Raw genomic sequence first — 22,903 nt, 5'->3', positions numbered from 1 at the left:
GAGAACATTTACTATTTCAAAATATAAAATGCATTGCTGGTATACTCAGTGGCAATATAAATAAAAGCAAACTATAAACTATGAAGGCACTACACAAATAGAATAAAAAAGCCACTTTAGTCAACACTGTAGTCATTCCATTTCTTTAAGTGTTTACAATAAATATAGTCCAAAGATTCTAAGTTTTATACTAAAACAATACAAAAGAAATTCTCCAGAATGGTTCTTAAGCATGAGATAGGGCTCCTTTGGAATATTTGTTAAGACAAGATTACAAAAGCTACATAAACTTAGTAAATTAAAAAAATAAGGAGTTTCCATGGAGGTCCCTTCGTGGCTCAGCGGTTAATGAACCCGACTAGGATCCATGAGGAACTGGGTTCGATCCCTGGCCTCGCTCAGTGGGCTAAGGATCTGACATTGCCATGAGCTGTGGTGTAGGTCACAGACGAGGCTCAGATCCTGAGATGCTGTGGCTCTGGTGTAGGCTGGCAGCTGCAGCTCTGACTGGCCCTCTAGCCTGGGAACCTCCATATGCCTCGGTTACGGCCCTAAAGTGGTTCAGCGGTAATGAATCTGACTAGCATCCATGAGGCCGCAGGTTCGATCCCTGGCCTCGCTCAGTGGATTAAGGATCCGGTGCTGCCATGAACTGTGGTTTAGGTCACAGATGTGCCTTAGATCTGATGTTGCTATGGCCTGTGGCGCAGGCCAGCGGCTACAGCTCCAATTCAAACCCTATCCTGGGAACCTCCATATACTGTGGGTTCGGCCCTAAAAAGGCAAAAAAAAAAAAAAAAAAAGATTTTGTTTAATTAATCACTGAATTCTCAATATACAATGGAAAAGTGGCAATGTGTGTGCATAGGTAAATATATATATACGCACACACACATACATACAACACTCTTCACTTATGCCTGATCTTAGTGCTACAGTTTCACAGAAGAATCCTTTTCAGAACCAGAGGTCAGAACGCAGCTTGCTTATACTCTTTTAAAGTTAGAGCATAGCCCAGCCAACCTTTCCAAAGTGAAGGTGGCAAAAGACCACTTTAATGAATATGCAATAAATGCCAAACTTAAAAATTAAATGCATACACAGTCCAGTCCTTACCGAACTTATTTGCTGTTAAAGTCCCAGAGTCAGTTAGTTCCAGTACTGATAAATGCTGAAGATTAGACTCTCTGTGAGGAAAGGGGAAAAAACCCAGCTAAGTTCTCTTAGGCCAAACATTACCCCAACAAGTTATCCAATCAAGAACACTTTTAATTTTATTAATACATTACACAGGAAAGCTCCACTGAAAGCACAAAAAAAAATCTGAAAAACAGACATGGTGTAGATTGTTCCCTGTATCATTCAGTGATCCTTCAATGAGAAGCCAGAGCAGAAATTTCTCTTGACCCCAAGGCCATGAAAAGCCTTCCCTTGCCAGAAAAAACTAAAGTGGCTTATCTAAGGGAAATATAAGATTTACAGTTATATATTGATTTTTTTCTTTTTTTTTTTTGGTTAAGAATCTCAGCCTACCTTAAATAACTACATGTTTTTGTATGTGGTCTAATTTTCCCTGTGACCTCCTCTTATTATTTTGCCTTTGACAGGATTTGTCTTTATATTTTATATACATATATAATAATAAAAACACACTATTTTCATTCTTATAAGTTGCCTTTAGCCTTTGGAAGATGGAATATCTCAAAGCTCTGAGTTTTAAAGGCTAATCACTCTATGGCATAATATTTAGATTTTTTTTCTTTAAGACAGTGGAAAAAATAAATTACGCTCACAATTTGTTTTAAAAATAATTAGAATAATGAAACTCACAGTGTGTCAACTGGAACATCAGTTGCTAAACACTGACTTCCCCACTTAATGAGGTAATAGGATAAGAGTAGGGGAGCTGTTCGGTGTAGTAGGTCTTGCTGAGCTTGAAAGAGCTGACCAGCTCCCAAAATCACCTGTACATGATGGGTGGGTGGGTGGGTGAAACAGTAAACAGCAATTAGCAATGGTAATTCTTAGGTTTAGGTATAGATAAAATAAAACAACACAGTTAAAAAGGGCATTCATAAAAGCAACATACCTACAAGCATACACAAAAGCAACACACCTATTACATTTTGGGGCGGCATATGGCAAAAACATCTACCCTAATAGCAGTACAAAACAATCAGAAAAAGCTCACAAGGTCATGTGAGCTGATGGTGAAACAGAGCAACAACAACATCAAGCTTAACTTTCATTAAATCTGTAAGTCCAGAACTCAAGAAGGGTAATAAGGAAATCTAAGTCCTTTCTGAAGCCTCTGGTCTTGGGTAAAAATAGATATTACCATCAGAGGAAAATGTGATAAGACCACCAAAGCCTCAAACATGTGGGTAACTTGGGACCAATCAATTCTAGTTCTTGGAATTCATCCTGGGGACATAGTCAAAGGAGTAAAGAAAGTTCTATCAATAAGAGGAAAACTGGCCACAACCTGGATGGCCACAGGATTGGTTGAATAAATTAAAATTGTACCAGGCAATTATTAAAAATAATGTTGTACAAAAATACTTGATAACACGTGAACGTGCTGGTGAGATTTGTAAAGCAAAGGAATAAAAATAACCAGATTACAAAAACGTAATTGGCATATGCATATATGGCATATGCAAATTTTGTAATTAAAATTTAGAAACTATCTGCAGAGAAAATGAGGGTATATACGAAAATGTAAATAGTGGCTAAACAGTTACAGATGAATTTTTATTTTCTTTTTGTTTATAAATACAGGATTACCTATAAAGATTCTACAATGAATATCTATTTCGTGTTTAGAAAACACTGACAAAGATTATAATTAAAAACAAAACAGAACAAAACCCAAACCTGAAGAAATGGAAGAGTCTACAAAGACTGAAAAGAACTAAGCAAGGGCTGCCCTGAGTGAGAGACTCTCAGGAAGGTTCCTGTTTCTCCCTGGTCGTCCTAAACAGATCATCTTCCTATTTTGTCCTTACTTTTACTTGAAATCCTGCCACCAGCAAGGTATTTGAGTAAATATATTCTGACTTGAAAAGTATATATACCTCTTGGGCTCCAAAAGCCTATCAGTTATTTATATATTAACATGAATTAGTTTAATCAGATTGCTTCCTTATGAGGCTCAGATAAAATTACTGAGTGAGAGACAAATGGGCCTTCTGCTGGTGGGCAGAAAGGGACATTTTTTTGAACATAAAACATTCATCGCTACTTGGCTTGTTGGCTAAGATCAAGTGTAGTATCTGTTCTTATCAGTTTAATATATGATACGTCCTCTATCTGAGGACAATATATTAAATGGATTTTTGGGGCTAGGAATTGGAACAGGAGCTTGCTCCATCCACTCTGCGCATCAATCTGGTATTGTAGTACTTCCAGGAACGGTGCACCCCCTCTGGGTGGGGGGGGGAGGGGAATTCAGCAGGGTGGGAAAGGACAGGAGGAAGGCAACAAGAATCTGGTGGCCTTAGAAGAGGATGGAAAGGAAGCACAGAAAGGAGCTGGGAGGATCCCTAAAACAGACTCTGTCATCTCAAAACTTCTTAGGGTAAATCCTATACTGCAGAAATAGAGTTTTTTTCTTCTTCCTTTCTTTTCTATACCAACATCCAACGTTGAACTAATAACACTAAACTTGGGAGCTCCCTAGTGGCTCAGTGGGTTAAGGACCCAGCACTGCAGGTTCGATCCCTGGCCCAGGAACATCCGGATGCCACAGGTGTGGCAAAACAAACAAACAAACAAAAAACCTCCTAAATCTGCACAGAGCTGACCTAGGAAAATTTCTCACTATTATACATACAAAGGTTAAGAGTAAAACAACCTGCTTCATAGATGTTCTTACTCTGTAATTGTAGGTTATTATGCGTACTCATTCTTAATTCGACATGCATTTTATAGAGTACTCACTATGGGCCAAGCCTGGGGGAGAGAGCAGTGAACAGAGACAGAAGTCTGTGCACAAAAAGCTGGCATTCTGCTATTGCGCCCATAGGTCTCGATGAGGATTTAGATTTCATAAGCTCTCCCCTGAGTAGTACTTACTGCATCTCCCAGCCTCATTAGTAGCTGCTGTAAGATCAACAGATCTCGGCAGATGAGGAAGCGAGTACTGGCAATCTTACACACATTTCTGCACACAATATACCCAGCTGTGCTACTACCATAGAGCTGGGAAAGATTCATTCGAATATTCAAAGGCTGAGCTGTAATTCAAAAAGAAAAAGTTAAATGGATTACTGTTTTCTCTAAATCAAATGAAAAAGGCATGTTTGTTGTTTTGTCATTTACCTGGATTGAATCCCTTTTCCATTTCCACTTCTGTTTCATAATCCATTTCCCGTATAACAAGTCCAATGGCATGGATTGGGTTCCGAATCTCTTGCAGTTTACTGCAAATATCCTCCATCACATTGTCTCTATGAGGAAATGAGAAAACTCCTATTACTACTGAGACCACATAAGACAGATTCTACACATCCTGTAAGCTAAATGCTCTACGAAACAGGAAAACCAACCACATAATAAAAGAGTGGAGATAATCATGCTAGCACGCAACATATTTTATTCCATGTAGCTAATTTTCCCTCTATTTTTCAGAAATGACAAACAAAATCAATGTGAGGAAAATGTTTTAAAATTTACAGCTTAGTTAATAGCCAGGCCATAACTTATGAGTCTGTTTCCAGACCCAAGTTAATGTGTGAGACTTTCTGGTTAAAAGCTGCAACACTGGAGTTCCTGTTGTGTCCCAGCAGATTAAGAACCCGACTAGAATCTGTGAGGATATGGGTTCCATCCCTGGCCTCAATGGGTTAAGGATCTGGTGTTGCCAAAGCAGAGGTGTAGGCCACAGAAGCGTCTCAGACCTGGCACTGCTGTGGCTATGGCGTAGGCCAGTGGCCACAACTCCAATTCAACCCCTAGCCTGGGAATTTCCATGTGCAGTGGGTGTGGCCCTAAAAAAAAAAAAAGCTGAAGCACCTACTTAGAATCACAGCAACTCATTTTAACTTTAAGCCACTACTTTGTACACACTTGAACGTACATTAAAAACCTGATTTTAGCACTAAAAACTGCTAAATTTCCATTAGGAAATGAACTTTACCCTAAATTCTCCTTACACATCAATAGTGATCAAATCTTCCAGAATCTGTTCTGCAGCCTTTTCTGGAGACTGTAGGTTGTAACAACTCATTTCCATCATGACTGACATATCCATAGTTACTGACTCTCCAATCAGTCGAAGGCATTTTATAAGACAAATGACATCCCGAGCAACATCCACATCTATAAGTAAAAGAAAGCTGACATTTAAGCCTCAAGCGAATGAAGAGTTAGTGATGAACATTATATTAAAATAACATATTAATAACTAAATGCCAGGTATCTATCTGAGGTCTTAGAGACACTTAGGCCTCTTCAGTTTTCCTAAAAAAATATCCACAATGAGGAAAACTGACCAAGAGAGGTCAATGGCAATCAATGTTTTTTGCATCCATTTGACAGAAAGCCTAGAGTTCATGCACGAAGAGGCTTAAATATGGACATAACAATTGCTGTTACCATCAGATATGGTTGTCTCATCCTCTGTCAAAAGGTTCTCATCAGGCAGGAGATACAAATGATCCACTAAGGAGGAAGGCACAAGGAAAGACAGGTACCCCTGGAAACACAAATCTTCCAGTGAATATTTAAAGGTTTAGAATAGCTGAGAGCTGAATCTCATCATGAGAAAACACTAGACAAATTGAGGGACATTCTACCAGACAACAGGTAGTCTTCAAAAAAATGTCAGTGCCGGACTTCCCACTGTGGCTCAGTGGAGACAAGCCTGACTACTATCCATGAGGACATGGGTTTGAATGCTGGCCTCGATCAGTGGGTTAAGGATCCAGCATCGCCAGGAGCTGTGGTGTAGGTCGAAGACACGGTTAGGATTCCAAATTGCTGTGGCTATGGCTGTGGTGTAGGCCAGCAGTTGTGGCTCTGATTCGACTCCTAGCCTAGGAAAGTCCATATGCTGTAGGTGCGGCCCTAAAAAAAAAAAAAAGATGCAAAAAAGTATACATAATGCAGTAGACTATTTAAATATCTAAATACAAATGAATTATAACTATAGGAACCCTCCTCTCTCGCCACACAAAAACTCCACCAATGTCCTAAAAACTAACCACAATATGCAATAGATACATCCTAAAAGGCCCCCTGAACCATCTAAAGAAATTCTGCATGCTGCAGCCTCTTACTTTTTTCAGCAGGCACACCATGTTTGTGTGTGGATTTAAATGGAGGGCAAGAGGATGAGAAAGAGCTTCTTGGTACTGAAGACAACAGGCATAGAACTTGCACCAGAATTCCTGTTGTAAATTTCGAAACTCCTCCTGGGAGAATTCATACTCTGTTACACTTCCTTGGAGCTGGCAAAGAAAAAAAAAGAAACTCTTGATAATACCATTTGGGATCTTTCTCCCCCCAAAATGTAACTGCCTACCATCATTTTACTATAACTATAGGAATATAATGAATTTTCCTTATATATATCTAAGTTTCTAGTCAAAAGATTTAAACATGAAGACCTCCTGCTTACAAGGCCAGTGAACAATTTGAACAATTTCTCAATACCAATCCGCTCCATATTGAGATGGAAGAAATTATCATTCTTTCTTTACCCAAACCATACCTCACTTTCAACAGCTAAAGTAACTTCTCTCTTTAGCTCACTCCAGGAAAGATCTAAATTCCTCTCAGTTCCTCGACAGAAAATCTAAAAATAAAAGAAACATTTTAAAGTATCATATAATACCAAAAACTGAATGAAAAAACACTCCAGTTCAAAGACACTGAGGCAATATACAACTATACAGTAGAGACTGGACATGCCAGAAATATATATACATTTAACTTTAACACCCTGCAAATAATTTCTGAATATGAAACCACAGCAAGCTGAGGCAGTTTCTATAGACTATAATAAACTATGGAAATTCATGAATCTGAAAGAATCGTAATAGGGTACATTTGGATGATTACACAAAGCAAAAGGAGGCCTCAGTTCTACTGCTCAGCTGGAAGGAAGATAGAGGATGATGCCAAAAATACACATCCTGAGACTGGCACAGAGGTGAGTTAGAGAGGTGGTGGGGACAGATCACCCCACTAATGGAGAGCATGTGATAAATGCCTTGCTGACTATTCAGTATCTCAGTGTGCAAGAGATTCTATGAGAAGCCATACTTAAAAAATATATATATATAGTTGATTTATAATATAATGTTGTGCAAGAAATCATACTTTTGATCACTGTTAAAAGATGGGCTGATGAAAGAAATAATGTATGAGGAGAAAGTGACCGTGTCATCCTTGAGTTTTATTAGAGAGAAAGCAGAAAACATGGAAGAGTCAGATATTCAAGAATGTACCTAGAATGGATATATTTATATGTATGGCTGATTCAGTTTGCTATACACCTGAAACTAAAACAACACTGTAAGTCAACTATATTCCAATAAAATAAAAATTAAAAAAAAAAAAAAAAAAAGAATGTACCTAGAAGAAAAGCCAAGAATCTGGGAGTTCCCGTTGTGGCGCAGTGGTTAACGAATCCGACTAGGAACCATGAGGTTACGGGTTCGGTCCCTGCCCTTGCTCAGTGGGTTAACGATCCGGCATTGCCGTGAGCTGTGGTGTAGGTTGCAGACGCGGCTCGGATCCCGAGCTGCTGTGGCTCTGGCGTAGACCAGGGGCTACAGCTCCGATTGGACCCCTAGCCTGGGAACCTCCATATGCCGCGGGAGCGGCCCAAGAAATAGCAACAACAACAAAAAGACAAAAAAAAAAAAAAAAAGAATCTGGAAACTGTAACACCTGAGAGAAAGTTAAGGAACTGCATGTGTTTAGCCGGAGAAAGGTAACATGGAAAAAGTTCTTAAAATATTTGAAGGGTTGTTTTATAGAAAAGAGACATGTTCTATGAAGTTTCAAAAGAAAGATGCCACCTAAAAGATGGAGATTAAACCTGATCCAATACTGAGAAGAACTTTTAAATGAAGTTTGAAACAAGTCTTAGAAGAGCTGATGAGAAATCTGTCATGGAGGCAGAAACAACTAGATAGCTATCTGTCAGAGAAGACTCAGAAGGTACTTTTGCTTTGTGTGGGAGGTCAGATCAGAATCTAAGGAACCTGTCAATTCCATGGTGATTGTTCCATTTTAAAAATGAAGCTGGGGAGTTCCCATCATGGCTCAGTGGTTAATGAATCTGACTAGGAACCACGAGGTTGCGGGTTCCATCCCTGGCCTTGCTCAGTGGGTTAAGGATCTGGCGTTGCCGTGAGCTGTGGTGTAGGTTGGCAGCTACAGCTCCAATTAGACCCCTAGCCTAGAAACCTCCATATGCTGCGGGAGCAGCCCTAGAAAAGGCAAAAAGACAAAAAAAAAAAAAAAAGAAGCTAGGGAGTTCCTGTTGTGGTGCAGTAGTTAACGAATCTGACTAGGAACCATGACGTTGCGGGTTCGATCCCTGGCCTCGCTCAGCAGGTTAAGGATCTGGCATTGCTGTGGCTGTGGTATAGGCCTGCAGCTACAGCTCCAATTAGACTTCTAGCCTGGGAACCTCCATATGCTGTGAGACAGGCCCTAGAAAAGGCAAAAAGGCAAAAAGGCAAAAAGCCAAAAAGCCAAAAAGCCAAAAAAAAAAAAAAAAGAAGCGAAGTGGTAATTTTTTTTTTGATGCAAACAGCAAGAGGATTTTTATTCCGAGCGCGCTGGGGCCCACAGTCGTACGCCACGCAGGGGTAGAGGACTGCGGCCCCGAGTGTGGAGTCGGGACAGCTTTTATGGGGTTCACAACAAAGCCTGCGTTTTTACAAACTAATCATTTTAAAATATCACAAACCAGTCAATTCAAAACTTCGAGAGCCCGCGCTTCATGGACCAATTAATTTTAAGTTGTTCTGGAGTTACGTGTTTGTGCCTGTCCCTGGCGAAGTGGTAATTTAAGGAAACCTAAGTGACTTTAAAGAATCCCTTTGGAAAGCATTAAGCACCTCTAAAACCACTGGCTTTGAAGGCTTCGCCTGAACCTGATTCAAGTCAGATCTTCACTATACTGACAAAAGAGTGAAAACACAGTACCATCAAAACTATCCAAGAAAACATTTAAAATTTCTTTCATGTATAGAGATTATATGGGGTGTAGCATGGTATCTTTTTACAATGGTGTAGGCACAGGTTTTTCTTTTTTCTACTGGCATGCTTCACTAGTCATTGGAAAAGTGCCCCCAATCTTATCTCCTTGCTGGGAGTCTGATTTTAATGGACAGAACATTAAAAAAAAAACTTACAATCATATCTATAAACACATGTACATGTGATTGCAAAAATGTGTGGTGTTTAGTATATGCAAAACAATAAAAATTAACAGTAATCATGGGTTATGTAATTATAGTAATAAAATAAGAGATAGTCTTAAATAAATACTAAATATTTTCTTACTTACCTGTAAAGCTTTACATAAAGCTGCATTTGTGAATCGTCCTGGTGTAAAAAGACTACGCAAATACATTTCCTGTTAGAACATTGAAGTAAGAATTAGTATCATTCTAAAAAAAATAAAATTTGGAAAAACCCAAGAAAGAATTCAACACGTTAGCACCGAAGCCTGCATTTCTATTACATGAACATGGGAATTTTGACCTGATGCATTTGAGCAGCAAGTGGTAGAGCAGTCATATTTTCATGCTGAGAGTGAAGCCTCCAGTGTCTTTGAATCAACCAGATGTACTACACTGAAAATTGTGTGTTTCTCATGGAGCACTTCAATGGGTTCCACTGGAAAACACAATTTGTCAAATGCCAATCTACTGGTGAATCTAGTTTATAGCTGATAAACAAGAGAATAATTAAACTAAGCTGGGTCTACACCATCCACAAAAGAACTCATTTTATGGTTCACATATAAGGAGTACCCATTGTGGCTCAGTGGAAATGAACCCAACTAATATCCATGAGGACATGGGTTTGATCCCTGGCTCAGAGGGTTAAAGGATCTTGCGTTACTTTGAGCTGTGGTGTAGGTAGAAGACGCGGTGTAGGCAGAAAAACAAGAATTTATTAATTAGCATTCGGTTTTGGCTTTTAAACAGAAGTATCAATAAACTCTTGGGATTAAGTTTAGTAATATTCAAATGGAGTATAACCTTTAGAAATTACAGATCATTATATTGTATACCTGAAATTTATGATATTATACATAAATGTATTTCTTTCATTTATCTTAAGGATGTCCCTAAAAAACTGGGAGATTGGCCTGTTTTGCTATTTACTGTATTACCTTACAAAGTTATGTTCTTCACAGCACATACCTCTATCAGAATTTATCTGATCTCTAGTTTACATGCGTGTACTCCCACGGGTGGTATACTGTCGTGCCTGGCCAGAATCCACTTCCCCTTTGTCATTATTAGCAAATCCCTCAACTCTCTCCGGAAAATCATTCCTCCCCTACCCATACTCAACTGACTTCACCCTCCACAATAGTAAAGCCCAGGCTGGACATGTTTCTCATGTCAAACCAGAATGTTCTATTCCTTCTGACCAGAGGGACTATGTCAGGAATTAGCACTTGATCAAGCCAGGCCAGTGTCAACTCCAGGACTTGGGACAGAAGTGTTCTCTTTCCCCCGGGGCCGCTAAGTTCACAGAAGGCAAGTTCCCTTGGACAATAAACCCAACAAGGAGGAAAGCAGGAGAAAAGGAGAGATCAGGCCCCAAAGGCACTGTTCCAGCCTTGGCTGAAAACAGGTAACTAAATTTCTCAGCTGCACAGGCCGATGCATGTTCTCCTTTTAAGCTTAAGTCAGTTTGGCATTCCCACTGTGGTGGAGGGGAAACGAATCCGGCTAGTATCCTTGAGGATTCAGGTTTGTTCCCTGGCCTGGCTTAGTGGGTCAGGGTTCCAGTGTTGCCATGAGCTGTGGTATAGGTCGCAGCTGTGGCTCGGATCCCAGGTTGCTGTGGCTGTGGCTCGCAGCTATAGCTCCAATTCGACCCCTAGCCTGGTAATTTCCATATGCCAAGTGTGGCCCTAAAAAAAAAAAACAAACTTAAGTCAGTTTGAGATGGGTTTCTTTTATCCGAAGCTGAAAGAGTTCTGCTAATTTAACTGGTTCTTTTCAAAGTAATGATCAGGGTAGCTCACCCTCCTTAACGTAAGATCCTTACACAAGACTTGAGCATTGCTGGAGTTCCTGTTGTGGCTTGGGGGGGTGGGGGGTGAAGAACATGACTAGTATCCACAAGGATGTGGGTTTGATCCCTGGCCTGGCTCAGTAGGTTGAGAATCTGGTGTTGCCGCAAGCTGCAGCACAGGTTGCAGATGCGACTTGGATCTGGCGCTGCTGTGGCTGTGGAGTGGTCGGGCAGTTATAGCTCTGATGCCACCTTAGCCTGGGAACCTCCATTTGCTACAGGTTCAGCCCTAAAACAAACAAACAAATAACAAACCCTCCAAAACATGAAAGTCTTGAGCATTGCTTACTCTGGGGTCTTGATCATCTCTGATAATGATTTCTTCCTCTGGCAGAGGCTGTATAAAAACTGGATTCCACTGACCTGCAACATTACTACAGAGAGAAAAAAAGCCATCAGTCTACTGAAAGATGATGAATAAAAACGAAGCTTCTATTGTTGACAGTATCTGGGCAAGGAGGGTCCCACCACTGAATCTCTGCAACTATTGCTTGGTCAATTCTATTACAAATGTTTCCGAATTCCCTGGTGGTTCAGTGGGTTAAGGAACCAGCATTGTTACTGCCTCGGCTTGGGTTTGATGCCCGGCTTGAGAACTTCGGCATGCCGCGAGCAAGCCCCACCCTCCTAAAAACAAACAAGATCTTGGATTACAGAAGCACTCTCACCTCTTCTAATAGGTACCCTGAAATTAAAACTCTAAATAAAAATCTACAAATAAAAAATCTTCATTCTGCATTTACTATATACTGGACATTACACTAGGTGCAGTTCTGGATATTACCCACGTGTGCCTTAGGATAACTCTTTAAAGGATGCATGACCACATTTCAAAGATATGGAAAGTGAGGTTTAGGGTCTCACAACTAGTAAGTTGTACAATCAGGATTCAAACTCTCACTTGATCTCAGATTCTTTTTTTTTTCTTAAAAAAAAAAAAAAAAAAAAACCCCACTTTGCTTGAATGCCGTCTACAAGGAGTACTCTGTTTTCTAAGGTGTGGCTCAGGGCCAATGTGGGAACAACCATTTTTTTTTTTTTTTTAGGGCCACACCCACGGCATATGGAGGTTCCTAGGGCAGGGGTAGAATCAGAGCTGTAACTACTGGCCTTCGCCATAGCAACGCAGGATCCGAGCCACATCTGCGACCTACACCACAGCTCATGGCAACACCGGATCCTTAACCCACTTAACAAGGTCAAGGATTGAACCTGTGTCCTCAAGGATGCTAGTCAGATTCATTAACCGCTGAGTCATGACAGGAACTCCATATTCCTACAATTTTATTCTAGAATATAGGGTCATGAGGGACCCTTGGGTTCAATTAGTTTACTGCTGACTCTTGAAAAATTCGGGGTCAGGGATGCCGAGCCTCTGTGCAGTTGAAAATCCATATACAACTTTTACTTGGCCTTCTTCTACCTGAAGATTTAAGCAACCACATAACCAAATAGTAACGTTGATACTTCCTACTGAAAAAAACCTGGAAGTTCCCGTCGTGGCACAATGGTTAATGAATCCAACTAGGAACCATGAGGTTGCAGGTTCGATCCCTGGCCTCGCTCAGTGGGTTACCAGCGTTGCCTCGAGCTGTGGTATAGGTCATAGACGCAGCTCGGATCCCAAGTTGCTGTGGCCCTGGCGTAGGTTGGCAGCTACAACTCCGACTAGACCCCTAGCCTGGGAACATCCACATGCCGAGGATGTGGCCCTAGAAAAGGCAAAAAGACAAAAAAAAAAAAAGGAAAGAAAAAGAAAAAACCCTGTGTATTAAGAGGACTCATGCAGTTCAAACCCATGTTGTTCATTTGATGGTCAACTGCAGTTGCAGAGATGTCAAGCTTTGTTCCAGGTAATATTCCACAGGTGTTTCAGGGATTATGCAAGTGTTTGATTCAAAATTGATTTTTTTTTTTTTTTTTTTTTGTCTTTTTGCTATTTCTTGGGCCGCTCCCGTGGCATATGGAGGTTCCCAGGCTAGGGGTTGAATCACAGCTGTAGCCGCCGGCCTACACCAGAGCCGCAGCAACGTGGGATCTGAGCTGCGTCTGCAACCTACACCACAGCTCACAGCAACGCCGGATCCTTAACCCACTGAGCAAGGGCAGGGACCAAACCCGCAACCTCATGGTTCCTAGTCGGATTCGTTAACCACTGCGCCACGATGGGAACTCCCAAAATTGATTTTTAAAATATATTTTGTAACTATTAAAGTTTTTAAATGGGAAGTTCTCGTGTGGGTTAAGGATCCCACATTGCTGCAGCTGCGATGCAGGTCACAGGTGTGGCATGGGTTTGATCCCTGGCCCAAGAACTTTCACATGCTATGGGTATGGCCAAAAAAGAAAAAAATTTTAAAATACCATGCATGTTATATCAGATACCAAGTATAGCTGATATTAGAGATTACCAACATGTTAAACTGTTATTGTTTTATTATTTATTTATTTATTTATTTATTGTCTTTTCTAGGGCTGCGCCCGCCACATATGGAGGTTCCCAGGCTAGGGGTATGTAGCCACCAGCCTACACCAGAGCCATAGCAACGCCAGATCCAAGCTGAATCTGCGACCTACACCACAGCTCACAGCAATGCCAGATCCTTAACCCAATGAGTGAGGCCAGGTATCGAAACCAAAACCTCATGGTTCCTAGTTGAATTCATTAACCACTGAGCCATGATAGGAACTCCGTGATATTGTTCTAAACTAATAAAATGTTGAGTTTGTTACATATTAGAGTTGATTATCTTTTAGAAAAAAGGGTTTCCTGCCCCCCACCTTTTATGGTCTTTTTAGGGCCAAACTTGAGGCATATGGAGGTTCCCAGTTAGGGGTCCAATTGGAGCTGTAGCCATTGGCCTACACCACAGCCACAGCAACAGGGGATCTGAGCCATGTCTGAGACCTACACCACAGCTCATGGCAAAGCCAGATCCTTAACCCACTGATGGAGGCCAGGGCTTGAACCCACATCCTCATGGATGCTAGCTGGGTTTGCTAACTGCTGAGCCATGACAGGAACTCCAGTGTTCTGCTTTTAAAAAAAGTTTGAAAAGCATGTTACTCGTCCATCTATTTCTTATGATGAGGAAATTGAGACCCAAAAGGGGCTACAGTATTCTATGGAAGTTGTGGGTGCCAGAATCAGTCTTTGCTCAGAAGCAAACACGCAGATTAGTAGTATTTTGCATATGTGCTATCTCTCCCAAGAAATACGGTATTTTTTTGACCTCATTCCAACTCTAAGAATCCTTACTTTGTCTTAACACCGTAAGGTAACAACACAATGCAAAGGAAGGTTTGTCAGAAAAAAGGCAAGCCAGGGGCTGAATCTTTCAAGTGAGAACATTTGACCTTGGTTCTACATAAAGAGCTCTACTGTTTTCTAAGTATGACACTGCCTGGGGCAAGGTAGGATGACAGAGGTAAGGGACCCTTACTGTTCAAAGTTGATGTATTTCACAATTGTTTGGTTCTCAGCATCATGCCACAGGGCCCAGATATCCGTAGAGGTTAAGGCAAAGTCAATCAGTGTCTCCTAGAAGGAAATGTGGAGGGTGGGGGCGGGGGCGAACAAATAAACAGGTAAAAATAAGAGAAGGTACTAATTTATGGTGACCTAAATTTGTGTCAGTAGGAAAGGTAAGAAGCATGAAAACAAAAGATAGTACATGAACTTGGTACAATCCAAATGAAATTTTGTTTGCATGAAATTTCATTACATGTTCCATCTTCAGATTTCAATCCCACTACAACATACATCAGTCAGCCAATGCTTCTTTCTTGTACTTGTGTGATATGCAAAGGATGATTCAACCTACCTGAGAAGTGAAAAGTGAGGAAATGTGATCTAGACTATAGCGGCTGTTCTCAGTGCTCACCAACTGGAAAACGCAGAACTGTTAAAACAAGAGATAATTTAGTACTTGAAATAACCAACACGCTATTTTCCTAAGCAAGACTCATCAGTATTCAGAAATCAATTTTGGTAAAATATTTGTTGCATTTACCATCTTCATCATTTTTAAGTGTACTGCTTAGTAGGACTAGGTACAGCCATACTGCTGTGCGACCGATCTCCAAAACTGTTTTCATTTTTCAAAACAGACATTTTCTGTTTTGACATTGGAATTAAATACTAAACATGAATTATTTTATGGAGTTTATTATTATTTTTTGTCTTTTTAGGGCCATACCCACAGCATATGGAGATTCCCAGGCTGGGGGTCAAATCATAGCCACTGGCCTACACATGCCACAGCCACAGCAATGTCAGATCCAAGCTGCACCTGTGACCTACAACACAGCTCATACCAATGATGGATGCTTAACCCACTAAGCGAGGCCAGGGATTGAACCTGCATCCTCATGGATGCTAGTCAGATTTGTTTCTGCTGAGCCATGATGGGAACTGGCCTCATTCAAGGTTCTAGGGATTTGGCATTGCAGTGAGCTGTGCTGCAGGCCACAGGCACAGCTTGGATTACAGCTCCAATTTGAGCCCCAGTCTGGGAACCTCCATATGCTCTATGTGTAGCCCCTAAAAGTAAAAATAAACAAAAACATATCAAACTCAAAAACAGTACTTTTTAAATCAATACTTTAGAAATTCACATAGAAATTCACTCATTGCCTTGATTAAATCCTTCTTATGTAGGATATTTAGACAGAAGCAATGTCTAGACCATGCAAAATAGATGAAACAGTTACTCCATCCCAAGTTACAATGATCCAATGTTATTTTATCCCATGCGTATAACTGCTCATGTCACTGAAAGACCATAGCAGCAAATAAATGGGAAGAAAAGAATAACATTTGATAGATAATATTAAAAAAAAAATGGGGGGGGGTGCCCACAGCATGTGGAAATTTCCAGGCCAGGTATTGAACCCAAGCCACAATAGTGACCCGAGCTGCTGCAGTGACAATGGTGAGCCCTTAATCTGCTGCACCATGAGAGAATTCCTCAAATAATTTTTTGAAAAAGTAAATGCAGGAGTTCCCGTCGTGGCGCAGTGGTTAACGAATCCGACTAGGAACCATGAGGTTGCGGGTTCCATCCCTGGCCTTGCTCAGTGGGTTAAGGATCCGGCGTTGCTGTGAGCTGTGGTGTAGGTTGCAGACACGGCTCGGATCCCGCGCTGCTGTGGCTCTGGCGTAGGCTGGCAGTTACAGGTCCGATTCGATTCGACCCCTGGCCTGGGAACCTCCATATGCTGCAGGAGCGGCCCAAGAAATGGCAAAACAATATATATATATATATTAAATAAATGCACAATAAATTGATAAAAATAATGATGAGTCTGTCCTTATATGTAATGTAATGTAAGCAACTATTCACAAGGAAGTACTAAAAGAAAAATATACAGTGAGAATCCTTTTGAGAGAAAAATAGGAGTGTATGAAATATGAGATATACATGTAGTTCTCATATTCATCCTAGCCTAGGCTAGAGCTCTATGTTACAAGCTGCACATCTCAACCAGTAAGTGGAACATCAATCAGTTTACCACAATGGGAACTCCTCTTTTAATTTCTAATCTGTTCCAGACTGATACTTATGCAGGATCCGAGCCGTGTCTGCGACCTATACCACACGGCTCAAGGCAACGCTGGATCCTTAACACACTGGGTTAGGTAAGGGATTGAACCCGCATCTTCATGGGTACTAGTCAGGTTCGTTAACCACTGAGCCATGACGGGAACTCCCAGACTGACACTTTTATAAAATACAGAAACCTTGCATATGGATGTATGTGGCAATGTCAAGTCACTATAAAAGCAGGGGGTCACTGAGGTGAAAACTCTTTTCGTAATAATACTACACTATTTGCTCTTTTCACTGTGTTAATATTTGCACTGATAATGCAAAACCAATGGTGGTAAAATTATCGGTGTCTTAATGTGAATTGAAGCAGTGGCACCAAACTGCATACTCTTTCGTGATAAAAACACTCAACAAACCAAGGATAGAGAACTCCCTCAAAACAACAAAGGGCATTAATGAAAAATGCACAGCTAACAGCACACTCCATGGTGAAACACGAAGAGCTTTCTCTCTTAGATCAGGAACAAGATAGGATGTCAACTCTTTTCCCTTCTATTCAACACTGTACTGGAGGATCTATCCAAGCCAATTAAAAAAAAAAAAAAAAAAAAAAAAAAAGGCATCCAGATTGGAAAGTATGTAGTAAAAACTATCTTTATTTGTATGTGACAGTGGCCTGTAAATAGAAAGTCCCAAGGATCCCACTATAACACTGTTAGAACTAATAGAAGAGTTCAGTAGGGTTGCAGGAATCGAGTCAGTGTAAAAAAAATTAATTCTATTTCTATAGACCCCCAATGAGCAATCTGAAGTGAAATTAAGAACATAACTTCATTTACAATAGTATCAAAAGGAATAAAATACATAGGAATAAAAAACCTGCAAAACTTATACTCTGGAGTTCCTGTTGTAGCTCAGTGGTTAACGAATCTGAATACCACCCATGAGATTGTGGGTTCAATCCCTGGCCTCGCTCAGTGGGTTAAGGATCTGGAGTTGCCATAAAAAGCAAATAAATAAATAATAAAAAATAAAAATAAAAAAATAAAGGCAATCTAAATAAATGGAAAAGCATCCCATGTTCATGGACCAGAAAACTTAATATTGACAAGATGCGGGAGTTCCTGTCGGGCTCAGCAGAAACGAATCTGACTAGCATCCATGAGAACAGAGGTTTGATACCTGGCCTCACTCAGTGGGTTAAGGATCTGGTGTTGCTATGAGATGTGGTGTTGGCCAGTGGCTACAGCTCTGATTCGACCCCTAGCCTGGGAACCTCCATATGCCTCGGGTGCAGCCCTAAAAAGACAGATACACACACACACACACACACACGTCTTTAAGATGGCAATATTTTATGAACCTCCATGTGCCTCGGGTGCAGCCCTAAAAAGACAGATACATACACACACACACACACACACACACACACACACGTCTTTAAGATGGCAATATTTTATGAACCTCCATATGCCTCGGGTGCAGCCCTAAAAAGACAGATACACACACACACACACACACATTTGTCTTTAAGATGGCAATATTCCAATATGATTTACAGAGCCAACAAATATCTATCAGAATCTGTGAAGTAATAATGTATGTATATATTGGCCTCTGGCTCCTGACATTGAGCTCCTAAAACTCTTGCAGTCTCCTGAGTGATAGGGGTGCCATGAGCATCTTTTGTTCTAATACTCGGTCTTTGACCCTGGTTCCTGACATAGAGCTCCTAAGTCCCTCTGATTTCCCTGGGTGACAGGAATGCTTTTTATTCCAATGAGGTGACTCCAGAAGAGCTTCAGGATGGGGGCTGGTTACCAGAAACACTAAGCCTGATTAGACGTTCGAACATTTCAGCCCTCGATTCGTCCTTTGGAAAGTGAAGAAAGGTCAGAAACTGAGTTAAAACCCTTCATGCCTATGTGATGACGCCTCTGCAAAAAGCCCCATGGGGAGTTCCCGTCGTGGCGCAGTGGTTAACGAATCCGACTAGGAACCATGAGGTTGCGGGTTCGGTCCCTGCCCTTGCTCAGTGGGTTAACGATCTGGCGTTGCCGTGAGCTGTGGTGTAGGTTGCAGACGCGGGTCGGATCCCGCATTGCTGTGGCTCTGGCGTAGGCTGGTGGCTACAGCTCCGATTGGACCCCTAGCCTGGGAACCTCCATATGCCGTGGGAGCGGCCCAAGAAATAGCAACAACAACAACAACAACAACAAAGACAAAAAGACAAAAAAAAAAAAAGCCCCATGGTATGGGGCTTGGAGAGCTTCTGGGTTGGTGAACACAGCCCCATGCTGGGAGGGTGGTGTGCCTTGACACCACGGGACACCTCTGGACCTTGCCCTACGTACCTCTTCATCATTTATCACACAGTAAACCAGTAAATGGAAGTGACAGTTTCTCTGAGTTCCATGGGCCATTCTAACGAATTACTAAGCCCAAGGAAGGGGTCGTGGAATGGACCAAGAACCCAAGGTGAGAAGTGTCTCCATGTTCGGGAATAGCCTGGCTTAGGGTAACGTGCATGAGCAGGGTGGGTGGGTATCCACACACACAGAAGGTCTGGTGCAGGGTGAAAACTCAAGCAAGATGAGGAGTGTCCAACAGAGTGGCAGCCTGCACTGGGACTAGGGTCCAAGTAGGTGGGGGTGTGGGGGGGGTGTCCACTTCATGGTGGTGGACTCGAGCAGACTGAGCCCAAACAGCGCAAGGAGAGCATCCCATGTGGAAGGGCAACCTGAAGTGGAAAGCCCAACAGGAGTGAGGAAGGCACCCAAAGAAGCAGTACCCAGCACGGGGAATCAGAGCTCCCATAGGTGAGGACAAACCCTACCTCAGTGGAATGTTATTAGGATTTTTTTTTTTTGGTAATAGCTACACTCACAATGTATGGAAGGTCCCAGGCCAAGGACAAATATAATACAGCTGACCTACAATACAGCTGTAGCAACACTGGACCTTAACCCACTGCAACACACCAGGGATCCAACCCATGCCACCACAGAAACAATGGCAGATCCTTAATCCACTGCGTCACGGCAGGAACTCTAGAATGTTATTAGGAGTAAATGGATGATATGTGTAGTGTGTGAACCCAGAGTAAGCATAGTTCAAGTCTTTGCTATTAAGGTACAAAAAAAGGCCTGCCACTGTGCCAGAGACGCAATAAGTGGCTGTGTCTTAGACAATGTGCCATTATACTGTATTCTAAATACCTCATTGACAAACAACAGCTAGTGTTTGGATGATGAGCAAAATCTTTTCTAAATGTCCCCTCCACCACTACATTAACACCTACATCCCTTTCACAACTCCATTCTTTCACCCAGACTTTCAAATTGGCTTGTTCTTGTTTAGTTCTGATTAAACTTTCCCTTCATATTCCTTTAACTCTCTACTCTCTTTCATCCTGACTTTTCTTTTATTTTTCTTTTTTGTCTTTTGTCTTTTTAGGGCTGCACCCGCAGCATATGGAGCTGCTGCCACCGGCCTACACCAGAGCCACAGCAATGCCAGATCCAAGCCGCATCTGCGACGGCAACGCCAGACCCTTAACCCACTGAGCAAGGCCAGGAATTGAACCCACAACCTCAGGGTTCCTAGTCAGATTCGTTTTCAATGTGCCACGATGGGAACTCCATCCTGACTTTTGGTTCAAGTTCTTTAAAATCACATATTAGCACAAAACCTACCACCTCCTGGGAAACAACACAGGAAGAGCTTAAGGAGACTCAGGGAGTCTATGGCTACTTCCCCACATCACTGCACACAGAACAACTTGACACGTGTCTTATTTGTTTCATACCTGTCCTCGCTTTGGTGCATGCATGTATATCCCTAGGTAGAGGCCCATGGAAGGGGAATAAGCCAGTCGCAATTTGTGTCCAGTCCCAGCAGTGAGCCGAAGATCTTTATTCACAGGGACATACTCCAGCATGTCAGCTACCATCAGGCACATCTGGTCCTGCCCAAGAAAAGAATTTATAAGTAGTATTAAAGAACATTCAGGATAGAAAAACAAACTCCTTCCCTTTTTATTTATTTTTTGGGGTGTGTGCATGTCTACAACATACAGAAGTTCCTAGACCAGGGACTGAACCTGTGCCACAGCAGTGACAATGTCGGATCCTTAACCCACTGAGCCAGTGGTACAGCCATTATACCTAGCACTGTAACTAATTTATCTGCTGAAGGGCTATTCTATATGGGTTTTTTTTAAGGGCTGAGATGAATCCAATGAATCTCTTGAATCTGATAGGTAAAACTGCTATTTTGTTGGTGAATCTTGAGAACTATTTTATCAACTCGCATTTTAAAAACAATTTGTTCCTCAGTGAAGAGTATACTTTGTACCACTTCAACTTTCCTAAAAAAAAATCATATAATTTTCTTTCTTTTTTTCTTTTTAGGGCCACATCTGCAGCATATGGAAGTTCCCAGGCTAGGGGTCAAATTGGAGCAGCCATAGCAATGCAGGATCCAAGCCGAATCTGTGACCTACATTGCAGCTTGCAGCAACACCAGATCCTTAACCCACAAGCAAGGCCAGGGATTGAACCCTCATTCCCATGGACACTATGTCCGGTTCTTTTTTTTTTTTTTGTCTTTTGTCTTTACAGGGCTACACCCGAAGCATATGGAGGTTCCCAGGCTAGGGGTTTAATCGGAGCTGTTGTTGCTGGCCTGCGCCACAGCCACAGCAGATCTGAGCCGTGTCTGCAACCTACACTACAGTGCACAGCAATGCCGGATCCTTAACCCACTGAGCGAGGCCAGGGATGGAACCTGAAACCTCATGGTTCCTAGTCAGATTCGTTTCCACTGCGCCATGACAGGAACTCCTATGTCAGGTTCTTAACCCCCTAAGCCACGATGGGAACTCCAGGACTCATAATTTTCAAAATAAAAAATACAGAAAGGGGAGAAATATATGAAAAATATGTTAAACCAATCTGTCTGAACCAGTTTGATCTGGTTTCCAAACTAAGGGATCTGATAATCAAGAGGAAGCAAGATTTACTTTAAATCTCTTATAATTCACAATCCTATTTTAACTTACAGTAATTATAAAGGTACCATTTACCTTATAAGACCACATTCGTAGTTTATGATCTTGACACAGAGCAAAGATGAAGGCGTCGTGCTCGACACAGTGAACAGCAAGACTCAGGGGACGATCTGAAGGCCCCTGATCACCTCTAAAAACATAAGGCCAACTTTCAGTCTTACTGTTGCAAGTTATCTGATCATTTGAAGTTACAATTTAAGCAATAAAACAAAATTACAAATGCACACTCTTAACAGAAAGAACAGGAACAGGAATTTACTTTTTTTTTTGCTTTTTTAGGGCCGCACTTGTAGCATTCGGAAGTTCCCAGGCTAGGGATCGAATCAGAGCTGCAGTTGCTAACCCACACCACAGCCACAGCAATGCAGGATCTGAGCTGCCTCTGCAAGCTACACCACAGCTCATAGCAACACCCGATCTTTAACCCACCGATCAAGGCCAGGGATCAAACCCACATCCTCATAGATACTAGTTGGGCTCTTGACCTGCTGAGCCACAATAGGAAATTCCCAGGAGCAGGAGTTTATACGCTGTATAACTACTACATTTTAACTCTGATTTATAACCAATTACTACGATAAACTTTAAAAGACTACATAAACATCAATGGAATACTGTTCTAGTATTCTGCTTATAGTATTACATGAAATTGGGTGTGGTAAGTGAGAGCAGAGCACTCAACTGGACATTGTGAGAGAAGGACAGTAAGCCAGTTTCTGTGGTCAAGATGTCTAGTCCCAAACAAAGTGGGCTCTTCTCAGATGGAATGTGATGTTGGGAAGACCCTTCTCCTTTCCAACACGGTTTATCTGCCCTGGCATAAGACTGGAAGCACTTTTAGGTGCTGATCAGTGCAAAAAGATTAAATTACCAGGCCCTCTGATTTAGTGACCAGAGACCACTCACCTGATAGCTGTTGGCATCCAGCCTATAAGCAGCCGCTGCATTACTGAACTCTGTTTCAGCTCCACAACTGACACCATTCCTATAAGATTGA

The 22,903-nt window shown here is 41.6% G+C and overlaps 1 protein-coding gene across 1 annotated transcript in view; it reads right to left on the bottom strand.

Annotated features, from left to right (window-relative positions):
• NUP160 (nucleoporin 160) overlaps nucleotides 1-22,903 on the bottom strand; it is a 51,512-nt gene that overhangs the window by 19,211 nt on the left and 9,398 nt on the right. Inside the window, exons 6-20 of the mRNA XM_021085052.1 lie at nucleotides 22,813-22,891; nucleotides 21,922-22,036; nucleotides 20,644-20,802; nucleotides 15,108-15,185; nucleotides 14,727-14,824; nucleotides 11,573-11,657; nucleotides 9,533-9,601; nucleotides 6,716-6,799; nucleotides 6,282-6,452; nucleotides 5,599-5,698; nucleotides 5,157-5,322; nucleotides 4,324-4,451; nucleotides 4,078-4,238; nucleotides 1,831-1,964; nucleotides 1,117-1,187 (exon numbers count right to left, since the gene is read on the bottom strand). Of these exons, the coding sequence (XP_020940711.1) occupies nucleotides 1,117-1,187; nucleotides 1,831-1,964; nucleotides 4,078-4,238; nucleotides 4,324-4,451; nucleotides 5,157-5,322; nucleotides 5,599-5,698; nucleotides 6,282-6,452; nucleotides 6,716-6,799; nucleotides 9,533-9,601; nucleotides 11,573-11,657; nucleotides 14,727-14,824; nucleotides 15,108-15,185; nucleotides 20,644-20,802; nucleotides 21,922-22,036; nucleotides 22,813-22,891 (1,698 nt within the window). The remainder of the gene's footprint in view (nucleotides 1-1,116; nucleotides 1,188-1,830; nucleotides 1,965-4,077; nucleotides 4,239-4,323; nucleotides 4,452-5,156; nucleotides 5,323-5,598; nucleotides 5,699-6,281; nucleotides 6,453-6,715; nucleotides 6,800-9,532; nucleotides 9,602-11,572; nucleotides 11,658-14,726; nucleotides 14,825-15,107; nucleotides 15,186-20,643; nucleotides 20,803-21,921; nucleotides 22,037-22,812; nucleotides 22,892-22,903) is intronic.

The sequence above is a fragment of the Sus scrofa genome, chromosome 2 (assembly GCF_000003025.6).
Source record: "Sus scrofa isolate TJ Tabasco breed Duroc chromosome 2, Sscrofa11.1, whole genome shotgun sequence".
Lineage (NCBI taxonomy): Eukaryota > Metazoa > Chordata > Mammalia > Artiodactyla > Suidae > Sus > Sus scrofa.
The sequence above is the reverse complement of the archived record's forward strand: the minus strand, read 5'-3'. Positions and strand labels throughout refer to the sequence as shown.